The 20,053-nt window shown below is 43.6% G+C and overlaps 1 protein-coding gene across 1 annotated transcript in view; it reads left to right on the forward strand.

The window, feature by feature from the left end:
* Positions 1 to 20,053, forward strand: part of CNTN2 (contactin 2) — an 87,075-nt gene that overhangs the window by 40,291 nt on the left and 26,731 nt on the right. The window contains exons 3-11 of the mRNA XM_083172923.1: positions 5,424 to 5,485; positions 6,559 to 6,700; positions 11,365 to 11,540; positions 11,632 to 11,727; positions 13,508 to 13,717; positions 15,167 to 15,266; positions 15,625 to 15,800; positions 16,483 to 16,619; positions 17,304 to 17,433. Of these exons, the coding sequence (XP_083029049.1) occupies positions 5,431 to 5,485; positions 6,559 to 6,700; positions 11,365 to 11,540; positions 11,632 to 11,727; positions 13,508 to 13,717; positions 15,167 to 15,266; positions 15,625 to 15,800; positions 16,483 to 16,619; positions 17,304 to 17,433 (1,222 nt within the window). The 5' untranslated portion in view covers positions 5,424 to 5,430. The remainder of the gene's footprint in view (positions 1 to 5,423; positions 5,486 to 6,558; positions 6,701 to 11,364; positions 11,541 to 11,631; positions 11,728 to 13,507; positions 13,718 to 15,166; positions 15,267 to 15,624; positions 15,801 to 16,482; positions 16,620 to 17,303; positions 17,434 to 20,053) is intronic.

The following is a 20,053-nucleotide window of genomic DNA, read 5'->3' on the forward strand; positions in this document are numbered from 1 at the left end:
CACAGGGTCTCTACTGGTGATAGAAAATATAGGAAGTCTAATCAGAATCTCTGTTTCTGATGCACTTTATATTGAATTAAAAAATCTACTTTATCTACACAATTTTATTAAACATATAGATACAGGTTTTATGGTTAAGTCAATTAGAACAAAGCATGCACACAACAAAGCCTCAATGACTGATGATGATATTTATGTATTACACTAAAAATACTATGCAGTAGGGTAAAGAAAGGATATGACTCTTGATGAAAGCCTTAATATATTTTTGTTCAAATAATATTAAATAAATATTATAATTATTAATAATTGTAATATTATTATTATTAATAATAATAATGATAATAATAATAATAAAAAAGTTAGGTCTAATGAAATGATTGGATGTATTACAAAATAAAACAAATGTTGGAAAATATATTTTTAATTATATTTATCTGTTCTTTTTACATGATACAAATCTGCATCATTTTGCTATTAAATGCTCAGTATATCCCAGTTACGAACTGAGGTCTACAAAATCTGGAAGTGTAGGGGGAAGTGGCAGTACTTGTACCACAATACCTGTGCTCTTCATGAAATGGGGAAAACCAATGAAAATCCTTTATTTGTTTTTCAAATATTTACTTCTAAAATTTAAATATTTATTTTTCTTTTAACCTTTTTTTTTTTTTACTAGTGAATCTGACAGCCCAATATAGGGCTTTAGATTTAATAATGTAGTGAGGGACTAGATTAGCTTCTGTTTATCCACATACAGTATGTTATGACTGGCAGCCACAATCATTGGATTTGACTATTACATGGACCATAAATAGTTTTATTTGGTCCTGGACCCCCAACCTTGGGCATGCCTGCAAGGGTCATAAGGTACCCCAGGGGACCACAGCACACCATTTTGTGAACCACTGATATAGCCTGTATACTATAATCCACTTTTTAAGGATAGGCTGCTGCTTTGGCCTGAGCTTCCTGCTTTAACCACCAGGCTTATTAATAAGATGAATGTGTTTTATTATACTGTACTACAAAAATCTGCACTGTATATATACATATATACACACATACAGAATATTCACATCTGTGAATGTTACAAGACGAACCAAAAATACATGTGATTTCATATAACAGCAACACTTTTAGCTAATCTAGCTTTTGTTGGAAAGTGAAATAAGTTTTTTTATAGAAAAAATATGGTATTTTCCTCATGGTATAATAAATAAATCACAGTGGTGTTATTTGTTCTGTGTGAGTTATTGTCAAATGCCTACAAAATATTATCACAAAAGTAGAAAAGGTAAAGTTCACAGTTTTCATATAATTTTCCATCAATAGATTGGGTTTACGAAGGCCAGTTCCATCAAAACACATTGTAGAATTTATATTCAAGGTCAATGTGTTTTATTCAGTACAGAGTACTCATGGTCTTCCCTTGAGATTGCAACCTAAACAGTGTCTATTTTCAGTCATGCTAGGAGATCGTCATGTACAGTATTTAGCACACACAGCTGGAAGCTTTGGACCTGCAGAACTGTACAGTACAGTACATGGTACTGCATAAAGAGGGCTGGTCTTATAGCAGGGTTGCCGACTTTAAGATTCTCCTCTCCGGGAGAAGCCCGGAGAGGAGAGTTTCAGCAGCCGCTCAGGGGGCGGGGCTTACAAGTGACATCACTAAGCCCCGCCCCCATGCTGTTAAAGCAGCGAATTCACATATCTCCGTGGAGGGGGCGGGGCTAAAATGACGCGATTGTGCCGTTTTAGCTCCGCCCCCTCCTCTGAGACCCGAGGATTGCGGCATTTTAATGCCGCGATCCGGGGGTCAGCGGGGGTCCCCCCTGAATCCGAGAGGGTTGCCCACCTTTCCGGGGGACCGGGAGGGGGTACCCGATTTTCGGGAGACTCCCGGAAATTCCGGGAGGGTCGGCAACCCTGTCTTATAGAGACAGATACAAAATGTGACATGGGGCATATTATGAGAGGAGGTGGCCTGTGTGCAGTCTCTGTCAGGGCCCCGTCCTATCTAGCCTGCAATATGGGTATAAGTGCTAGTAGCCTCCAGCGGTGTGCTAGAGTCCAGTAAAAGAGGTTAAGGTCTCAGGTGATTTCCTAACTGCGAATTTGCAGCTCTGCTGCTGTCAATGCGGGACTCTGTGGAGGTAAAGTATAGAAAAAATGGGTGCAGCGTGTGCCCCCCTGGACCATTAAATGTGGCCCAACAAGCCCTGTAGCTCACCATAAGCTCCACTTCCTGTCACCTCTACAGATAATTTAAATTGTTGATAATTTCTGTGCATTCTGAAAAGTAAATATCCATCCTAATATGCCCTAAACTGAGGGCAAATCAAATGCAGTGAGAGGGCCACCATTAGGGATGTGCACCGGCCACTTTTCGGGTTTTGGGTTTTGGGTTCTGATTACCTTGAGGTTTTGGGTTCTAATGGGTTTTGGCAAAACACCTCCTAAGTGTTTTGTGTTTGGATTTTTTGGGTTCTGATTTTTTTGCTCCTACGCTATATTAACCTCAATAACATTCATTTCCACTCATTTCCAGTCTATTCTGAACACCTCACACCTCACAATATTGTTTTTAGGGCAAAAGGTTGCAACGAGGTAGCTGGATAACTATGCTAAGCCACAGAAGTGTGCGGCACAAACACGTGGCTCATGTAAGAGTGGCACTGCAGCGGCAGACAGGATGGCAGTTTAAAAACCTAGGCCCCAAAAAGACCCCTATCAGGGTAGATACGGCAGTATTAGGCAGTGGGCCCCAGACCAGACAGGTAGATACGGCAGTATTAGGCAGTGAGCTCCAGACCAGACAGGTAGATACGGCAGTATTAGGCAGTGAGCCCCAGACCAGACAGGTAGATACGGCAGTATTAGGCAGTGAGGGTCAGACCAGACAGGCAGATACGGCAGTATTAGGCAGTGAGCCCCAGACCAGACAGGTAGATACGGCAGTATTAGGCAGTTAGCGCCAGACCAGACAGGTAGATACGGCAGTATAAGGCAGTGAGCCCCAGACCAGATGGTAGATACGCCAGTATTAGGCAGTGAGCACCAAAACAGATGGTAGATACGGCAGTATTAGGCAGTGTGCGCCAGACCAGACAGGCAGATACGGCAGTATTAGGCAGTGAGCCCCAGACCAGACAGGTAGATACGGCAGTATTAGGCAGTGAGCGCCAGACCAGACAGGTAGATACGGTAGTATTAGGCAGTGAGCCCCAGACCAGACGGTAGATACGCCAGTATTAAGCAGTGAGCCCCAAAACAGACGGTAGATACGGCAGTATTAGGCAGTGTGCGCCAGACCAGACAGGTAGATACGGCAGTACTAGGCACCAGACGGTAGATACAGCAGTACTAGGCAGCAGACGGTAGATACAGCAGTACTAGGCAGTGGGCACAAGACAGGTAGATATGGCAGTGGGCACCAGACGGTAGATACGGCAGTACTAGGCACCAGACGGTAGATACAGCAGTACTAGGCACCAGACGGTAGATACAGCAGTACTAGGCAGTGGGCACAAGACAGGTAGATATGGCAGTCGGCACCAGACGGTAGATACGGCAGTACTAGGCACCAGACGGTAGATACAGCAGTACTAGGCACCAGACGATGGATACAGCAGTACTAGGCAGTGGGCACAAGACAGGTAGATATGGCAGTGGGCACCAGACGGTAGATACGGCAGTACTAGACGGTAGATACAGCAGTACTAGGCAGTGGGCACAAGACAGGTAGATATGGCAGTGGGCACCAGACGGTAGATACGGCAGTACTAGGCACCAGACGGTAGATACAGAAGTACTAGGCACCAGACGGTAGATACAGCAGTACTAGGCAGTGGGCACAAGACAGGTAGATACGGCAGTACTGGGCACAAGACAGGTAGATACGGCAGTACTGGGCACAAGACAGGTAGATACGGCAGTACTAGGCACCAGACGGTAGATACAGCAGTACTAGGCAGTGGGCACAAAACAAGTAGATATGGCAGTACTAGGCAGTGGTGACACAAGACAGGTAGATACGGCAGCACTAGGCACAAGACAGGTAGATAATATATACGTCGGCAATACTAGTATATGTGCGGTACACCAGCAGAATTTATAATAATTAATTATAAGGTACCGGTTAGGCAGTGCACGAGTCCAGCAGAATTATTTATGCAGGACAGGTATTATTTTTTAATTAAATAATATAGCAGCCTAGTAGTAGGTAGAGAAACTACTAGGTAGGCAGTAGCACTGGCAGTGGGCACCACACAGGTAATCAATTATTACAGCAGGAGCAGACTACTATGCACCAGCAGAATTTATAATGATAATTAATTATGTTTTATTAGGTACTGGTTGGCCAGTGCACCAGTCCAGCAGAATTATTTATAATTAATTATTATTACAGTTACAGGCAGCACAGGTATTATTTTTTTAATTAAATAATATAGCAGCCTAGTAGGTAGATAAACTACTTGGTAGGCAGTAGCACTGGCAGTGGGCAGCACACAGGTAGTTACAGCAGTAGCAGACTACTATATGCACCAGCAGAAATTATAATAATTAATTAATTTATTAGGTACTGGATGGGCAGTGCACCAGTCCAGCAGCATTATTTATTACAGTTCCAGGCAGCACTGCAGGACAGGTATTATTTTTAATTAAATAATATAGCAGCTTAGTAGGTACTATAGGTAGTACTACTAGGTAGGTACTTAGGCAGTAGCACTGTCAGTGGCACCAGTGGACTGAGTAGGTACTGGCAGCCTCTATTCAGTGCAGGCACTAGCAGGCAGCACCAGTGGACTATATATATATATATATATATATATATATATATATATAATTATTATATTAGGTACAGCACAGCACCAGAGGTAGGCCCCAGCACAGAGGAGACAGTAGTACTACAAGTACACAGTTAGAGCCGACTGTCCTCCTTGCTAGGGTGATCCCACCCTAAGCAGAGAGGAGAGCAGTACTGAGGGAGACAGACAGCAGACAGCCCCAGCCAAAAAAATATTGCGGTTTCAAGGTCAAGTTTAAGTTTAAGCCCCAGCAGCAGCACCAGCACACCCTCTCCCAACCCGCTCCTAGACTGGAGTGAAGATGGCGGGCGCGGGAGCCGCTATTTAAAGCCTCGCGAAATCCGGCGCCAGGCGATGACGTTTTGCGCTGCTCGGACCTGTGCTCTGATTGATGACGTCCGTGGGGGCTCGGGTCTCTGGAATCCGAGTCCGCACATCCCTAATATATATATATATATATATATATATATATATATATATATATATATATATATATATATATATATAAAGATATACACACATACAGAGTACATAAATGTATTTTCCTCATTCCGTTCTTGCTTCCCTATTTCCACTGTCCACTTACCAATGTATTCTCTCCCTGTGCAGAAACACCATGCTGCCTCCGTCCTCTGCCTTTCTTATGTCCTCTGTTCTCCTCTCTTATGCAGGTACGTTGAGGGAAATTCAACTATACTGTATTTCCACAATACTGTACATACTATTTCTTGCTTATATTTTGCTCTGTCCTTTTTTTTTTTAATTAGGTTGGGTGATCATATAATACCATTAAATGCCACAATATGTTCACAGTTTTATGTTATTTATAGATTGTTTTCTGTTCTCAGACAGTAACGATACTTCTATTTCTGAAGAAATGGTAACTCCTTGCTCTGGTATTGACTCATTTTGGCCAGAGAAAAGAGTTTATGCTGATTTCCCCAGTTTACCAAGATGTAAACTGTGGAGAAATGACAGATTTAGGGCCAGATTCTCTAATCTTCCAAAGTGATAAAATGGAGAGTGATAAACAGCCAGCCGATGAGCTCCTACCTGCCATGTCATAAACTGTGTTTGAAAAATGTCAGACAGGAGCTGATTGGCTGGCTGTTTATCACTCTCCATTTTATCACTTTTGAAGCTTAGAGAATCTGACCCATAGGCTCCAACAGACTGAGTATGGCAATTTTTAGTTGTGGAATTTCACTGCTAACAAAAGCCATCCTGATAGTTTTAGCTATATCCAGCATCGGGGACCAAGAGAATGGATTTTTGTTTGTAACCTGCGCTCTGAATCCTTTTGTGTCAGGTTAGCAGCCGCACTAAACGGATGACTGTTTCCGTTTCAATTTATACAGATTTCTATTGGGGTTTGTGCTGCGCTCTACCTTTAATATATTTGCCTCTGCAAATAATTAATGCGAATATATGTCTTTAAGAACTTTAAATTTATTTACACATCAGAGGACCAAGAGAAGCCTGATAGAACTTGCTGTATTTCCCCTACAGGTAACATATATATGTGTATACGTTAGCTCACATGCCCTTATTGCCATTACCTTACTCTTGAGGAGTGGAGATTTCCTTTGGGCTACAGGAGAAATCCCAACATGGCAAATTACTGTATAAATAGTTAATTGCTGTGATAAGTGCCAGTATATGTAAGTAGAGATATGTAATGATACCCCTGTGTTTTTCTTTATAAGCAAACTGTTTGTAACATATAACCTATTTTTCACACTAGCCTTGTACCCTACCAAAGGATTGACGGAAGGATATGGTCCAGTGTTTGAGGAGCAGCCCCAGAACACATTGTTTCCTGAAGGTTCAGAGGAGCAACTCACCCTGTCCTGCCGTGCACGGGCAATCCCATCTGCTACCTACAGGTCAGGAGACAAGAGACCGTGTATTTGTAGATGCACATATATATTACAGATTTCAATAGTTACTATCTTTCTATCTATCTGCTAAGCAATCAATCAGAAATAAACCAGCACATCCACAACATAGTTAAATGCCATCTATACAACACACATAAATTATGAGGACACTGAACCCATCAATGCTGTGGGATGAGAATTTTGCATCTATTATCATGTGTAAATCTTTATAGTACGTCTAATATGTTTTGCCATCACCATGTATTGTTGGAGGAGCAAGGTCTCTGTATCTGTACATAACAACCTTCCCGAGGTCACTACTCATGTGGATTTCATATTGATTTTTTCCTGTATACAGTATGTATTTATTATACATTTTATGTATTTATTTGTTCAATAGAAACCACTTTTTGAAGGCTGCAATTGCTTTTAGTGTTAGTACCAAACTAATCTAATTATTCAAGTGCTGTATTTTGCTACTTTTTCTGTCATGCTAACCAATATATCACTTAACTGCAGCAATGTACAGTACATGTGCTTTACCTTCATTTTGCCTTCAATTTGCACAGGGTAGTTTGAAAAGCTCTTTGGGTGGATGCACTAACACCTACTGCCCCATATCGCCGGTATTCCCCGACTGCCACATTCTTAATAATCACATATGCACTAACATACAGATGGAGCCTGGCTCATCCAGGAAGGGGCTGGTGAATTTCTCACCAGCACCCGCCAGGGGGCGCACGCACACCAGATACTCGCGTGCCCCGTGGCAATTGAGCTCCCCCCAGGTCCCCACTGCCTTCCCCGCCACCAGTCCCCCTCAATGCCCGACCCCCCCCTAACCCTGCCCGTCTCCCTGAAGCAGAGATGGGCAGGATGCCGCTGCCCCGCTGCGAAAGGATTGGGACGCGCATGCACATGAGACGCACGCGGGCCCCGGTTCAATGTAGTCCCTGTCTGCCGGCGCCCGCCAGAGGGGAGGCTCTGGCGGGCGCCGAGCAAAGGTGACAGGGGCAGAGCCGGCCCTAGCCTAAATGATGCCCTAGGCAATATTTTGGCTGGTGCCCCCTAGCACCGCCACTAGTTCTGCCTCTGAACCTGCTCCCCTTTCCCAGCACCATCAACCCTCATCATTTTGGTGCTCCTACCCGCAATATTTTAAATAGAAACCGTGCACACATTCGGTGCGCAGTCCAAGCAGGGGTGTGTTCTTGCTGGGAAGGGGCATGGCCACACAATAGTACCCCCAATTCAAATTATGCCGCACAGTAGTGCAACTTTATTCACATTATATCATGTTATGGTGTCCCTTATTCACGTTTCATCACACATTAGTACCACTTTACCTTAAATACATTACTCCTCACATTATTCACATTATACCCTTAGAAAACAATCCTGAGAAAATATTGTATTTTAAGCACCTCCATGGCCACACTGAAACCCAGAACAAAGCAGTGTGTGCTGGGCAGAGGAGAAGAGCTGCAGCTGCTGCTGTCATTTAAGGGGAGGGGGCCCGGGGCCCCCACTGGGCCCTTCCATCAGACTTTGCCCGGAGTAATTTGTACCCCCCTACCCCTTTCTCTCGGCACTCCTGATAATACCACATAGCCCCTTACACATGACACACATTATTAATGTCCTTATAAGCATAATGCCCCTTACACATTATGCCAACCTTTATTAATGCCCTCATACACATAATGACACACATAATGCCCCTTACACATATGTTGCACTTTATTAATGCCCTTATACACATAACACACATAATGCCCCTTACACATATGTTGCACATTATTAATGCAATTATACACATGACACACATAATGTCCATTACACATATGTTGCACATAATTAATGCCCTTATACACATGACACACATTATGCCTGTTACACATGTCGCACATTATTAATGCATTTATACATGACACATATAATGCCCCTTACACATATGCCGAACACTATTGCACAACCAACCCACCCCCAGACAGCACTCCCAGAGCCGCTAACAATGTGACCTCTGCCTCTGTTTGGATACAGATGTTACCTCATACATCTTGCCTCAATAGGCCATGCAGCTCCTGGCCAGTTCTGCTAATGTTGGGTGCCTTTTTTGCTGAAAATTCATCTTATTTGCATTGTTATGTGACTGGGACACACAAGGAGCTTCAGATGATTAAAATGATATGCGACATGCCTATATTCTGTGTGCGACTGTGGCTGTACCTGCATACGGATTGCTATGTTACAGTGATTTCCATGAATACACTATTTCATATGCAGATACAGCCTCACTCACACACAGAATATAGGCATGTTGCATATCATTTTAATCAGCAGAAGCTGCTGGTGCCCATAGGCTTTCCAAATGCCCTAGGCAATTGCCTAGTTTGCCTATGCCTAGGGCCGGCTCTGGACAGGGGCTACATCTGTATGCGATTATTAACGCAAAGGACAGAGCTGTCTATGCGATGTGGCTCTGGACTTCTGGGTTTGAGAAACAGGAGACCCTCTGCACATACGCAAAGTGATGGCGCCGGCTGCGGGGCATGCTGGGAGGGACGGATCCCATAGGCTTCTATAGGGTATTGCCAAGTTTTTGCTGGCGTTATTACCCACAGTGGTATACTGGCATCCGGGCTTTAGTGCATTTGAAAATGCGGTAAAACTCCCAAAATGGGATTTTTACCACATTTTCATTTAAGTACATCCCACCCTTTGTCTAAATTAGCTTTATCTTATTTGCCCCATTATTGATCTGGAGCTGCTTGCGCACCCTTCTGCTGAGTGGATAGCTCCTTTCATGGTGATGTATTTTAGGGAGGGATAGTCCTGACAGATAAACTCTGTAGACTCCACTAAACCCTGTGTGGAATATCACAGAGGCGTAACTCTTAGAGGCAATGAAGTCATCTGCCGCTGGGCTCCTGCACCCAAGGGGGCACCTCTCCACCCTTGCAAGTTTCAGCGGGTGAGCAGGCGGCACAGTTTGCGGTGCACGGCTCCGGCACACTGTGATCTTGCGACGCCCAGAGCTCGTGCTACGCATGCTGCGCCCTCGCTACACCCCTGCACACATGCATACATGTATTCATATAGGGTGCTGTGTTTGTGTGTGTGTGTTGGGGGGGGACACACAAATATTTCGCCAATGGAATGTCATTTTATTTTATGGCAACAAATGTGAGACATGCACATTTCTGGAATAATTTTTTGTAACATGGATGTTATGAACTGGGATTCAATTAATAATTTGAGTAATTAGCTCCACCTGTGGATCTTTTAAAATGTGTCAGTGAGTAATGAGTGCACCTGTGCAGCAGGTTGTCTGGAAAATGTGAACTGTTGGTAGCTCTCGAGGACTGGAGTTGGCTACCACTGGTCTAATAGAACAACCTCTGATATGGCTTTTGCCTTTGTAAAAGCCTTTCCTTACTTTTATTTGGAGTTATGACAGTTTCATAGCAATTCATGTTAGGAGTACAGGCATGCTGTGAACCAAACATGTGCCTATTCTTTCATCAGTGACATGGGCAGAACAATGCATTATTGAGCCCAATAGCACAATTACAGAGCATGCAGTGATATTCATTAGCAATGTAGGTGCTTCAGTAGTGGGAAGGGGAATGGAGGCCTAATGCTGGCCACACATCAGACCTAATTTCCTCCAACCATCCAACTAGTTGCATGGATGGAATAACAATCTGGTACTGTATGGAATTTAAGGACAATCAGAAATGTGCTCACAAACCCAGGAAAATGGACAAAAACATTCAGTCAAATTGTTTAAATCAAACAGGTTCAACTACAGTACCGTGTCTGAGCGACAGTTTTTGTCCTTTTCCAGATTTTGGGAGCAAATTTCTGAAGTAAATATTACATTTTCTCCCATCCACTACCATATTTTTATTCCATCCAAGCAAATACTGTAGTTGTACTGTGGCCAGCATAAGGCAGGACAACATACAGATGGGTCTTGTCCCCTCTTTGCAGGGCTGGTGTTTCTTATGCCAGCCCCGCCAGGGGGCGCGCACACACGAGACATTCGCGCACCCCCTGGGCAACGGAGCCTGCCTCCAGTCCCCGCTGCCTCCCCTGCCGTCACCATCGCCGCCCCAAGCGGCCCCTAACCCTGCCTGTCTCCCTGAAGCGGACACGGGCAGGAACACGCAGCGTCCCCGCCGAGAGACTGAGACGCGTGTGTGTGTGAGACGCATGCGTGTCCCAGTTCAGTGTAGCCGGCCAAGGATGGCAGGGGCTTCATCTGTAGCACTGCCGTGCCAAGCACCTTTCACATTCAGATCACCTTCATTGCTATATTCCCTGCACCTTGTAAAGTGCCCCACTGAAACATGCTTTAAAAAAATATTGTAACGTTTTTAATATATGTAAAAATAGTAGTATAGGGAACCTACATTATGGGGGATGATTCTGATGTACATGCTCCCCTTGGCGACCATTAAATGATTTTGCCCCCGCACCCAAGGCTGTAAATGGAGGTTTATGCAAAACATCCATTCGCATGTCTGCGGGGGATCTTGGCCAGCGAGGGGTGGCTGGTGGCCCTGTGGGCGGCATTACATCCACAGAATAAGTTCCTAAATGTAACTATTTCTATTGCTGCTGTTTATTTAATCAGTAATTCTGCCTTTATAACCTACTTGCAGATGGAAGCTCAATGGCACAGAGCTGAACTTAGAGGAAAACCCCAGTTACCAACTTGTGGGCGGGAACCTGGCCATCTCTAGCCCTACACAATCTCAACACACAGGAACCTATCAGTGTGTGGCCTCTAACCCCAGGGGTACAGTGCTCAGCAATGAAGTCTCCCTGCGCTTTGGATGTACGTAGAAAACCTCAAAGCGCTATTAACTTTGCATTGGCTATCATCAGCAATACCACTACACATTTTGATTCTTTATATCATGTCTCAGATTTGCATGAGTTCCCCCTTGAGGAGAAGGATCCAGTGAAAGCAACAGAGGGATGGGGAGTTATGCTGCCATGTAATCCCCCACTACATTATCCAGGTAATAAAAATGTGCTTTGATTGTGAATCAGGTCTTCTTTGGGTTTTTATCAACTTTTTGCAATGCATCTTTGCTCATGTGAGTGTTAAAAAATAAGTATGATGTAGCTATATAATCAAGCAATCATGGCAGACATTGTCAAGAGGTACAACTGGCATAAGTATTCCCAAAGATACAGTATGCAAGTGTCTTTGTAATCCTGGCAAAGTCTTAACATCCAATATAACAGTAGGCTTGTTATTCCAGATCCAGCCACAGGTGGGAATGTCATAGTGGAAAGGATTTATATATATTAGCTATTATATGAAAAGTTTTACTTTATGTCAATAGGCCATAAAAGTCTTTACCAATAACAGCATCTATGAGGGGTGTCAGGGTAGCACAATGTCATAGTACAAGGCTCACCACTCCTCTGAGGCCTGCTGGCATCTGTTTGGCAGTAGAATGGTGTACACTCATTGCTGGGGCTCAATATGCAGTAATTGTTGCTTTCTGAAGCTGGCTGTCTGCTTGTATGTCTATGTACAGTCAGGGCCGGCAACAGAAATCTTGGGGCCCGGTACACTGATATCTCTGGTGGGCCCCCCCTAACCCCGCCCCCTTGAGCAAATTTTTTTCCGTATACTACATATTGAATGTTTTTTTTTATTGTTACAATATTTCACTAATACCAGAGGAGGGTCCGAGTAAGTACCCTTACAGGAACCAGGGGGTGCCTTTATAAACCATTGCTAGTCACTGCATTGCTGCAGCTATGCTAACACCACCTGAGCACCTCAGAACCTTGGGGCCCCTAACAAGCTTGAGGCCCGATACAGGTGTCCCCTTTGACCCGCCTTGTAGCCTGCCCTGTGTACAGTAGGTTCTATCTGGTGCAGCTGTAGACTGTCTGACTTGCACAGGCTGCAGTAGTAGGAAAGGACTCACAGCTCTCCATGGTGCCTCTAACAAGCCTCTGCCTCTGCTGTTTCCTGTTTCTGTACCTGTTATTGCACCTGGGTCTCTGGTACTTGAGTCAAAGCTCTTGCATTCTCTGCTGCGACTTTCCACAGCTCAGGGTCCCAGCCAAGCTCCAAATACAGCTCTCAGCACAGTACCGTCTGGGACTCTCTCCTCAGATCCTTAGAGCAGCTACATGGTCCTCTCTCACAATACTGAGGGGCAGATTTATTAAGCTTGGTGAAGTTATAATGTGGCTGGTTTTTTATCACCGGCCAATCAGCTCCTAACTGTGAAGTTACAAGCTTGGTTTGAAAAATGACTGGTAGGAGCTGATTGGCCGGTGATAAAAACCAGACACAACCATGACTTCACCGAGCTTAATAAATCTACCCCTGACTTCCTGTCTCAGCACACTCTCTACACGTTGGGTCCTAAAGCCCTCCTTCACAAAACTGCAGTCTTGTGCTGTTCATGTGCAAGAAGCTACCAATGAGTTAACCCCCCGATGTGCACATTTAACACTGTAATACCCGAGAATGGGGGTATTACATATTCATGTACATTCTGTGATATGGCAGCTATTGAATGACCCCTGATGAAGTATTTCTAGAGATGAAACGCATTGAGATCCTTTCTACATTGATCGTATCCTAGTCATGTTAACAATTGATAAAACCATACCAAAGGATCAACATTGTATAAAGCTTTTAGCTGTTTTTATGACTCTTTCTGATTATTATTCACTAATCGTGATTGCTAACTCTACTATTGAGACTTCAACTTGGGGTCCCAAACCACCATTGTTTGTGTTATTGACGATATAACCATTTTCTTGCAGCTTTGTCATACCGCTGGCTACTGAATGAGTCCCCTACGTTCCTGCCTGCTGACAGCAGGTATTTTGTATCCCAAGCGACAGGAAACCTATACATCTCTCACACAAAGGCAGATGATGAAGGGGGATATTCCTGTCTGACTACCAGCCACATCGCTTTTACCACCAAAAGTGTTTATAGCAGCTTCACCCAACTCAGCATCAGCCACAATGGTGAGTGTCTCAGATAAATTGTGCATAAACTGCTAAAAACTGGTAGTATGCAATATGCAGGCACCCTGGTAGGCATTCCTCATTGCTGTAGGTGCAATCATTTAAAAAATAAATTGACCCCTATTGTACTCCGGCAACTTCTCCCCTCATGGAAGTCGCCGGAAAATCCCTGTTGAGCCTCCCAATATATTGCATGTGATCCCAGTCAAGCCTGTCCAGCTCAAAAGCAATGCAAGCGATTGCTTGTGCAGCTGGTGCGACTCGCAGGCTTGAGTGCGTGAATCGAAACAGTCATGCTGTAATTCACCTGCAATTTGGGCTCTTTTCTTTGTGACTGATCACCGCAATGCAGGAAATGAGGCCAAATTGCAGGTAAATTGCCTAGTGCAGGCATGTCCAAAGCCACTGGCTTCTACTGCGCCTGGCCCCGATGGCCTGATCTTTATAAATTGTAAAAAAAAAAAATTACTATGCAACAGGAATTACTATGCGTGCCTCCCCCCCTTAAATCCGCCCATGGTCCGAATACACCTTTACTTTGATGGTGCCACAAACTTTGCAACTTATTCTCGTAATTCATATTTTTCCTTAATATATGCATCTTATTTAAACCAATGAAGCAACAAAACTACAATGCAAATGCAATGAAACCACTGGAGATGGTTTTGCTTGTTCACCTACGTGCAGGGCCAGTGCAAGGCACCGGAGCGCCCCAGGCAAGTCGGGGTGGGGGCGCCCCGGTGTCTGCCGCCCGGGTACCTGTCCTGCGGTGCTGTAAAGCTAGTGGCGGCGGCGGCAGAGGGGGGTCCCTGCAGTCAATAAGAAATAACGAGCGCTATCCGCCGGGCTATGCGGAAGCGCATCTGTTTTGGAAACACTGGCCGCACGGCGCACGCTGATTGGTGGAATCTCAGCCAATCAGCGTGCGGCCAGTGTTTCAAAAACAGAAGTGCTTCCGCATAGCCCGGGGCCGGCGGATAGCGCTCGTTATTTCTTATTGACTGCAGGGACCCCCCGCTGCCGCCAGCTTTATATACGCACATATATGCCGCAGGACAGGTACCCGGGTGGCAAGGGGGGGCGAAATACCGCCCTCCAGTGACCGGCGCCCTAGGCAAATGCCTAGATTTGCCTAGTGGTGGCGCCGGCCCTGTCTACGTGTAACTAATCCCAGATCTGTGTAGAAAATGTTCCAATGTAAGTGGCAGCGGCCATTGTTCCTGCCACAATTAATTTTGCTTAATCTCCAAGTTTATACACACATTATACCAAAATTAACAATCTAGTGTGCCAGTGGAGATGTTGCCCACGACAACCAATCAGCTTTGAGGTAACAATAGTGCAGTCACTAAAAAATACAAAGCAGCTGATTGGTAGCTACAGCATTTTTAAACCTTTCGAACTGTGAAATAATGAACTATAATTGTTTTTTTTTTTATCTTGCCGCAGAGCCCCGTCTGTATGCCCCAAGTATTAAATTGCGGTTCCCTGCTGAGACATATACTCTTTCCAAACAATCAGTGACGTTGGAGTGCTTTGCTTTTGGGAAGTAAGTTACCTAGTTTTTAGTCTTTATACATTAATCATTGATATTTGAAGCATTGGTCACCACTGACTATAAATCTGGTTTTCATTAAAACCAACTTGCCTTCACTAACATTATCACACAAGTGAACAGATTGCCATCTACCATATTAAAGGCACACTGTACTCACTGACATTGTATGTACTGCTGTTGCCAATGCAATCATAATGAGTATCCCAGACAAGCAGAAGAGCAAAACTTAATGAAACAAATGGTTCAAACCTTAGTCAAATGTACCTTAAAAATTGTCTTTTCTATGGTTTGGGCTAAAATGACCTTGCTGTTGTTCTCTTTAATTTACATAAAACCTAATAACTTTCAGCCCAGAGCCTAGCATTCGATGGAGAAAGGTGGATACAACACAACCCCCTCAGTGGTTTGCTTCAGAACCTGTTCTGCACATTCAAAGTGTCAGCTTTGATGATGATGGAACCTATGAATGTGAAGCTGAAAACTCTAAAGGCAGGGACACCTACCAAGGGCGTGTGATAGTACAAGGTGAGGTTCTAGTGTTCATAATATTACTTTTTAGCTCATATATTCCATTGTTTTAGGGCAGTGGTTCCCAACCTTTTTTGTCTCCCGTACACCTTGATTAGGCTTTTTGTTTATGAGTACCCGCTTGTGTCATATCAACCCCACCCATCCCTCCATACAAAATAACATGTTTTTGTTTGTTATTAATGTTCTTAGGTTAGCTTAATAACCAAACTTTAATGGTATTTATAGACTTTTAGAGGGAAAGTTACTAAGATCGAATGGGTACGAATGGTCGTATTTTTATGGGAAATATGGACCTGGGCCTGGGTACTTCTCTCTCACCCCTCTTGGTGCCCCTGACTGTTATAACCATACTTTTAAAATGGAGAGTGATAAACAGTCAACCAATCAGCTCCTGTCTCACAGTTTTTAAACAAAGTGTGTGACATGGCAGGTAGGAGCTGATTGGATGGCTGTTTATCACTCTCCAGTTTAACACTTTTGAAGTTTAGAGAATCTAGCCCATTATCAGCTGCAATATTACAGCATGTATTGCCAAAAGTCAAGTGGACTTTTCTATGTTTTAATAAACTGTTAGACTCTTTACAAGTGAATAATGTACTATATAATCAACACAAGAAATGAACTGCTTAATTATCTCTGCATGGAGATTATTATCTTTCCCTTTTATTCCGGGCAGCCCAACCAGAATGGCTTCAAATTATCTCTGACACTGAAGCAAAGATCGGTTCTGATCTTAGTTGGAGCTGCGCAGCCTCTGGAAAACCACGTCCTATGATTCGCTGGCTACGAGATGGCAAACCACTAATATCACAGGTGAGATAAAAAGTATTTACTTATATACCTATTTTTATGAAGCAAAAACACAGTACAATACATGATGTCTGAATTCTGGGTACTGTGAAACGGAGTTGGGAGAAAGGCAAAACAAAACAAATAACTGTGCACATTGGTAAAACCATGTTGCAATGCAGGAGGTGTAGATATAAATGGGAATAGAGATATAAATGTGAGATGTGCTTAGTGGGAGCACTATGGGCGGGATTTACTATTATATAATAGGGGTCCTTTATGCATTTTTGCTGTCAGAAGAAGTAAATCCCTCCCAGCATCCCCATAGATGCTGCGTCACTCTACACATGCACAGGTAGACTTCTGGGTTGTAAATCTAGAAATCCAGTGATTAACCCTCCAAACTGCTGTATATTTCATAACAATATGTAAGCCCATGAGGGGTGAGGGGTACAACACCTTCCAAACACTCTGTGATCTAGATGAAAGTCCTGATCGCTGGACTGCACAATAATGTGAATATCCTTACTCAGTATGTGAAAGTTCTGACTCCAATGTTGTGAATATCCTGACTCCATTATTGTGAATATCCTGCTGATAGTGAGACGGTTGGGAGGTATACAATTGCTGTGCTATGTAACTACAGAGATAAAGGAAGGAACTCTTGCTGCAGCTTCTTATGCCACATTTGTTTAAATCCCGGCTCAGGCTCGAGTGGAGATAAACAATGGACAGCTGAAAATCACCAATCTGAATCTACAGGACTCGGGCATGTACCAATGTGTAGCAGGGAACAAGCATGGCACCATCTACACCAGTGCAGAGCTCAGTGTGCAAGGTCAGTAGAATAACAGGACATTACAGAGCCCCTTAGCAGAAAAATGATGTAACCATTATCCCAGTAATCTACTACCTAACATCTTTATCTTTCTAAGACAATACTGAACACCGCAGTGCCCATACTTACAGGGCATCCAGAAAGTATTCACAGCGCTTCCCTTTTTCCACATTTTGTTATGTCACAGTCTTATTCTAAAATGGAATAAATAATTTTTTCCCACAAAATTCTACACATAATACCCTATAATGACAACATAAAAACAGTTTTTGGGAGATTTTAGCAAAATTATTAGAAATAAAAAACTAATAGATCACATGTACAGTACATAAGTATTCACAGATGTGCTCAATACTTTGTTGATGCACCTATGGTAGCAATTACAGCCTCAAGTCTTTTTAAATATGATGCCACAAGCTTGGCACACCTATCTTTGGGCATTTTTGCCCATTCCTCTTTGCAGCATCTGTCAAGCTCCATCAGGTTGGATGGAAAGCATCGGTGCACAGCCATTTTCAGATCTGTCCAGAGATGTTCAATCGGATTCAAGTCTGGATTCTGGCTGTCCCACTCAAGGACATTCACTGAGTTGTCCTGAAGCCCCTACTTTGAAATCTTGGCTGTGTCCTTAGGATCGTTATCCTGCTGAAAGATAAACCGTCGCCCTGGTCTAAGGTCAAGAGCAGCCTGCAGCAGGTTTTCATACAGGATGTCTCTGTATATTGCTGCATTCATCTTTCCCTCTATCCTGCCTTGTCTCCCAGTTCCTGCCACTAAAAACATCCCCACAGCATGATGCTGTCACCACCATGCTTCACTGTAGGGATGGAATTGGCCTGGAGAGGAGTGGTTTCCTCCAAACATGACGCCTGGCATTCACACCAATGAATTCAATCTTTGTCTCATTAGACCAGAGGATTTTGTTTCTCATTGTCTGAGAGTCCTTAAGGTGTATTTAGGCAAACTACAGGCAGGCTGCAGTGTACTTTTTTTTACTAAGGAGTGGCTTCTGTCTGGTCACTCTAACATACAGGTGTGACTGGTGGATTGCTTCAGAGATGGTTGTCCTGGAAGGTTCTCCACTCTACACAGAGAAATGCTGTAGCTCTGACAGGGTGACCATCAGGTTCTTGATCACCTCCCTGACTAGGGCCCTTCTCCCTCGATCGTTCAGTTTATACGACCGGCCAGCTTTAGGAAGAGTCCCGGTGGTTCAAAACTTCTTCCCTTTATGGATGATGGAGGCCACTGCGATCATTGCGACCTTCAAAGCAGCAAATCAATTTATTTATCCTTTCCCAGATTTATGCCTTGAGGCAATCCTGTCTCGGAGGTCTACAGACAATTCCTTTGACTTAATGCTTGGTTTGTGCTCTGACATGCACTGTCAAGTGTGTACCTTTCCAAATCCTGTCCAATCAGTTGAATTTACCACAGGTGGACTCCAACTAAGCTGTAGGAACATCTCAAGGATGATCAGTGGAAACAGGATGCACCTGAGCTCAATTTTGAGTTCATAGCAAAGGCTGTGTATACGTATGTACATTTCTTAGTTTTTATTTTTAGTCAATTTTGAAAAATCTCCCCAAATATTTTTTTCATGTTGTCATTATGGAGTAGTGTGTGTAGAATTTTGAGCGGTGAATAATATTTATTCCCTTTTGAAATAAGGCTGTAACATAACAAAATGTGGAAAAATTGAAGCGATGTGAATACTTTCCACATGCACTGTAAATGTCTAGTATACAGTATGATTATTGTATACTCGTTTTTAGCTTAGTAAAGTTATTGCTGAATTTAAATGCTGCCTGAATAATTGAAAGTACCAGTAGCCTTGCACATCACCAGGTTTGCTATACAGACTAAGGAGTTTGAGAATATAAAAACTCTCATGGGGCATACACACGGGGCAAATTAAGCACCATTTCAAAGCAATCTGACAAGATTGCTTAGAAATAAAGCACGGATCACTCTGTAGTGTGCCCCATAGTGATGGTGATGCATGGTCCCGCACATCGCCCGCAGACCTGTTCGCTAGGCGGCATATGTTTGCAACCTATCAAACAGATAAACGCCAACTGCCCCCCCCCCCATTGTGTGACTACCCGCATTTGCTTGCGAGCGGATATATGCGACCCTTTTTGCAAATATAAGTCAGTCTAGACTAACTTTTATTTCAGTTGACCGAAACGGGGGCGGGAGCAAAATCAAACTGTTTTTGCAGTGTAGAGGATTGCTGCTTTAAAAAAAACTTTCTTACCAAATCTCTCACTTTCTGATTCTTTCATCCTATTACATTTCACCAGTTATGTGAATGAAATAAATCATGAAAAACTCATGTCGACCTTTTCATGTGTCGACCATTGCCTTGCTGATCTATTATTCATGTCGACCTTTGTCTGTCCACCAATCAGTTTCGACCTAAAAAACAGCTGCATCACAGCACTTCATGTGCAGATTCGGAAACTGAGTTGCTTACAGATATACAAGTGTCACATGTCAAGTTGATCAGTGAAGTCTCCTGATGCATCCTAATAACATTACATTGTGACTAAGATGCAAAAAAACACAAGTTCCTGTTTGGCACAACTGCAGTAATGATTAATGAAGACACATCTGT

The sequence above is a fragment of the Crinia signifera genome, chromosome 2, assembly GCF_055691185.1.
Source record: "Crinia signifera chromosome 2, ASM5569118v1, whole genome shotgun sequence".
Taxonomy (NCBI): domain Eukaryota; kingdom Metazoa; phylum Chordata; class Amphibia; order Anura; family Myobatrachidae; genus Crinia; species Crinia signifera.